The sequence below is a fragment of the Cariama cristata genome, unplaced genomic scaffold (genome assembly GCF_000690535.1).
Source record: "Cariama cristata isolate BGI_N322 unplaced genomic scaffold, ASM69053v1 scaffold22733, whole genome shotgun sequence".
Lineage (NCBI taxonomy): Eukaryota > Metazoa > Chordata > Aves > Cariamiformes > Cariamidae > Cariama > Cariama cristata.
In genome coordinates, this window is record NW_009610447.1 from 3,300 (window position 1) to 5,081 (window position 1,782).

The window sequence follows — 1,782 nt, forward strand, 5'->3', positions numbered from 1 at the left end:
CCCCTTCTATGACTGAGTGGACAGGGCTTGGAGTAACCTGATCTAGTGGAAGTGGTCTCTGATCACCTTCGAAGGGCCCTTCAACCCAAAGCGTTGTGTGATGCTATGGACAGGGCTTTGAGGAACTCGATCTGGTGGAAGGTGTCCCTGCCCATGGCAAGGGGGTTGGACTAGATGGTCTTTGAAGGTCCCTTCAACCCAAACCATTCTACGATGCTCTAACAGAGTGTGGTTTTTAGGTTGGGAGCTGGTGGAGGATGGACTTCTCAATGTCCAATTATACCTTCAATTACTCCAACTGGGATGACTATTCCATGTATGATCTCGATGGCTATGAAGTACCTCACAGCTACCGCGCCGTCCTGGCGCTCTACGCCCTCATCTTCCTCCTGGGCATCTTGGGCAACGGAGCTGTCATTTGGGTGACCGGCTTCGAGCTGCGGCGCACGGTGAACGGCATCTGGTTCCTCAACCTCTCCATGGCCGACCTCCTCTGCTGCCTGGCCCTGCCCTTCCTGGCCCTGCCACTGGCCCGCGACCACCACTGGCCGTTGGGTCACTTCGCCTGCAAGTTTCTGCCCTCCCTCACCATCCTCAACATGTTTGCCAGCGTCCTCCTCTTGATGGTCATCAGCGCCGACCGTTGCGCCCTGGTGACACGACCGGTGTGGTGCCAAAACCACCGGACGCTGGGGCTGGCCCGGGGGGCTTGCGCAGCCGCCTGGTTCCTGGCCGGTCTCCTCACCCTTCCCTCCTTCATCTTCCGTACCACCCGTTCTGATATCTTCTCTGAGAAGACCACCTGCGTTTTGGACTATGCGGCTGTGGGGCACCACCAACACCTCACAGAGCTCATCACGGCCGTCACCCGCTTCGTCTGTGGCTTCCTGGTGCCCTTTGTGGTGATCACGGCTTGCTACAGCCTGCTACTGGCCCGTGTCCACAGCAAGGGCTTTGCCCGCTCCCGGAAAGCCATCAAGCTCATCTTGGTGGTCATCATCAGCTTCTTTGTGTGCTGGTTGCCCTACCACGTCGTGGGGTTGATCCTGGCCTCCACCCATCCTCGTAGCAACTTGTTCAAGGGTGCCGCGGAAGCCGACCCCATCGTGGCCGGCATTGCCTACATCAACAGCTGCATCAACCCCATCATCTACGTCGTCATGGGCCAGGACTTCAAGGACAAGTTCCAACGTTCCTGGAGAGCTGTGCTGCGGGGCGTGCTGAGTGATGACCCCACCAGCACCATGGGGGACAGCAGGATGAAGACCAAGTCCACCGTGGATGACCAAAGTGTCAGCACCACAGTGTGACCAGGAGTGAGGTGGCTCCGGGGCTGGAATGACGCTTGTGTTGCTTGAGGTCACCACCTTCTCCTCCTCTCCTGGAGGCCCCGCTGGGCCCTGTAGAGAGAAGATGCCTCCATCACCCCATTTCCCCACCAGTTGCCCCATGTGGTTGCAGACTGGGGAAGTTTTGTGTCCACCTACCCCTGGGGACCTCCTCCTGGCTTCCTCGGTGGCCTGCCAGCAGCAAGAGCACTTTGTCTTTCCACACAATACCACGTTCTGCTTCTCCAGCCTGACCCCCTCTCTCAGCCCCATAAGAGCTGTGTTCCCCCATGAACCCCTCCACCACCCAGCGAGGTCCAAGATGTGGGTGAGCCCACGGGCAGGCTAAACCCCACTCCCTCACCCCAAAAGCTGAAGTCCCCCCCATTGATGGGGAGCTGGTTGCCCTTCACCGTCCCCCTGGCTTCACCGTAGCTGTCCCCACCATTGCCAA

General features: G+C 58.9%; 1 protein-coding gene across 1 annotated transcript; it reads left to right on the forward strand.

Moving 5' to 3' along the window:
- Window positions 1-257: 257 nt before the first annotated feature.
- On the forward strand, window positions 258-1,310 carry C5AR1 (complement component 5a receptor 1). The gene has a single exon (XM_009697892.1). The coding sequence runs from the start codon at window positions 258-260 to the stop codon at window positions 1,308-1,310; it is 1,053 nt and encodes a 350-aa protein (XP_009696194.1).
- The last annotated feature ends 472 nt before the right edge of the window (window positions 1,311-1,782 follow it).

Coding starts and splice junctions, on each gene's coding strand:
- C5AR1 (XM_009697892.1), top strand. CDS start 258: ATGGACTTCTCAATGTCCAATTATACCTTCAATTACTCCAACTGGGAT.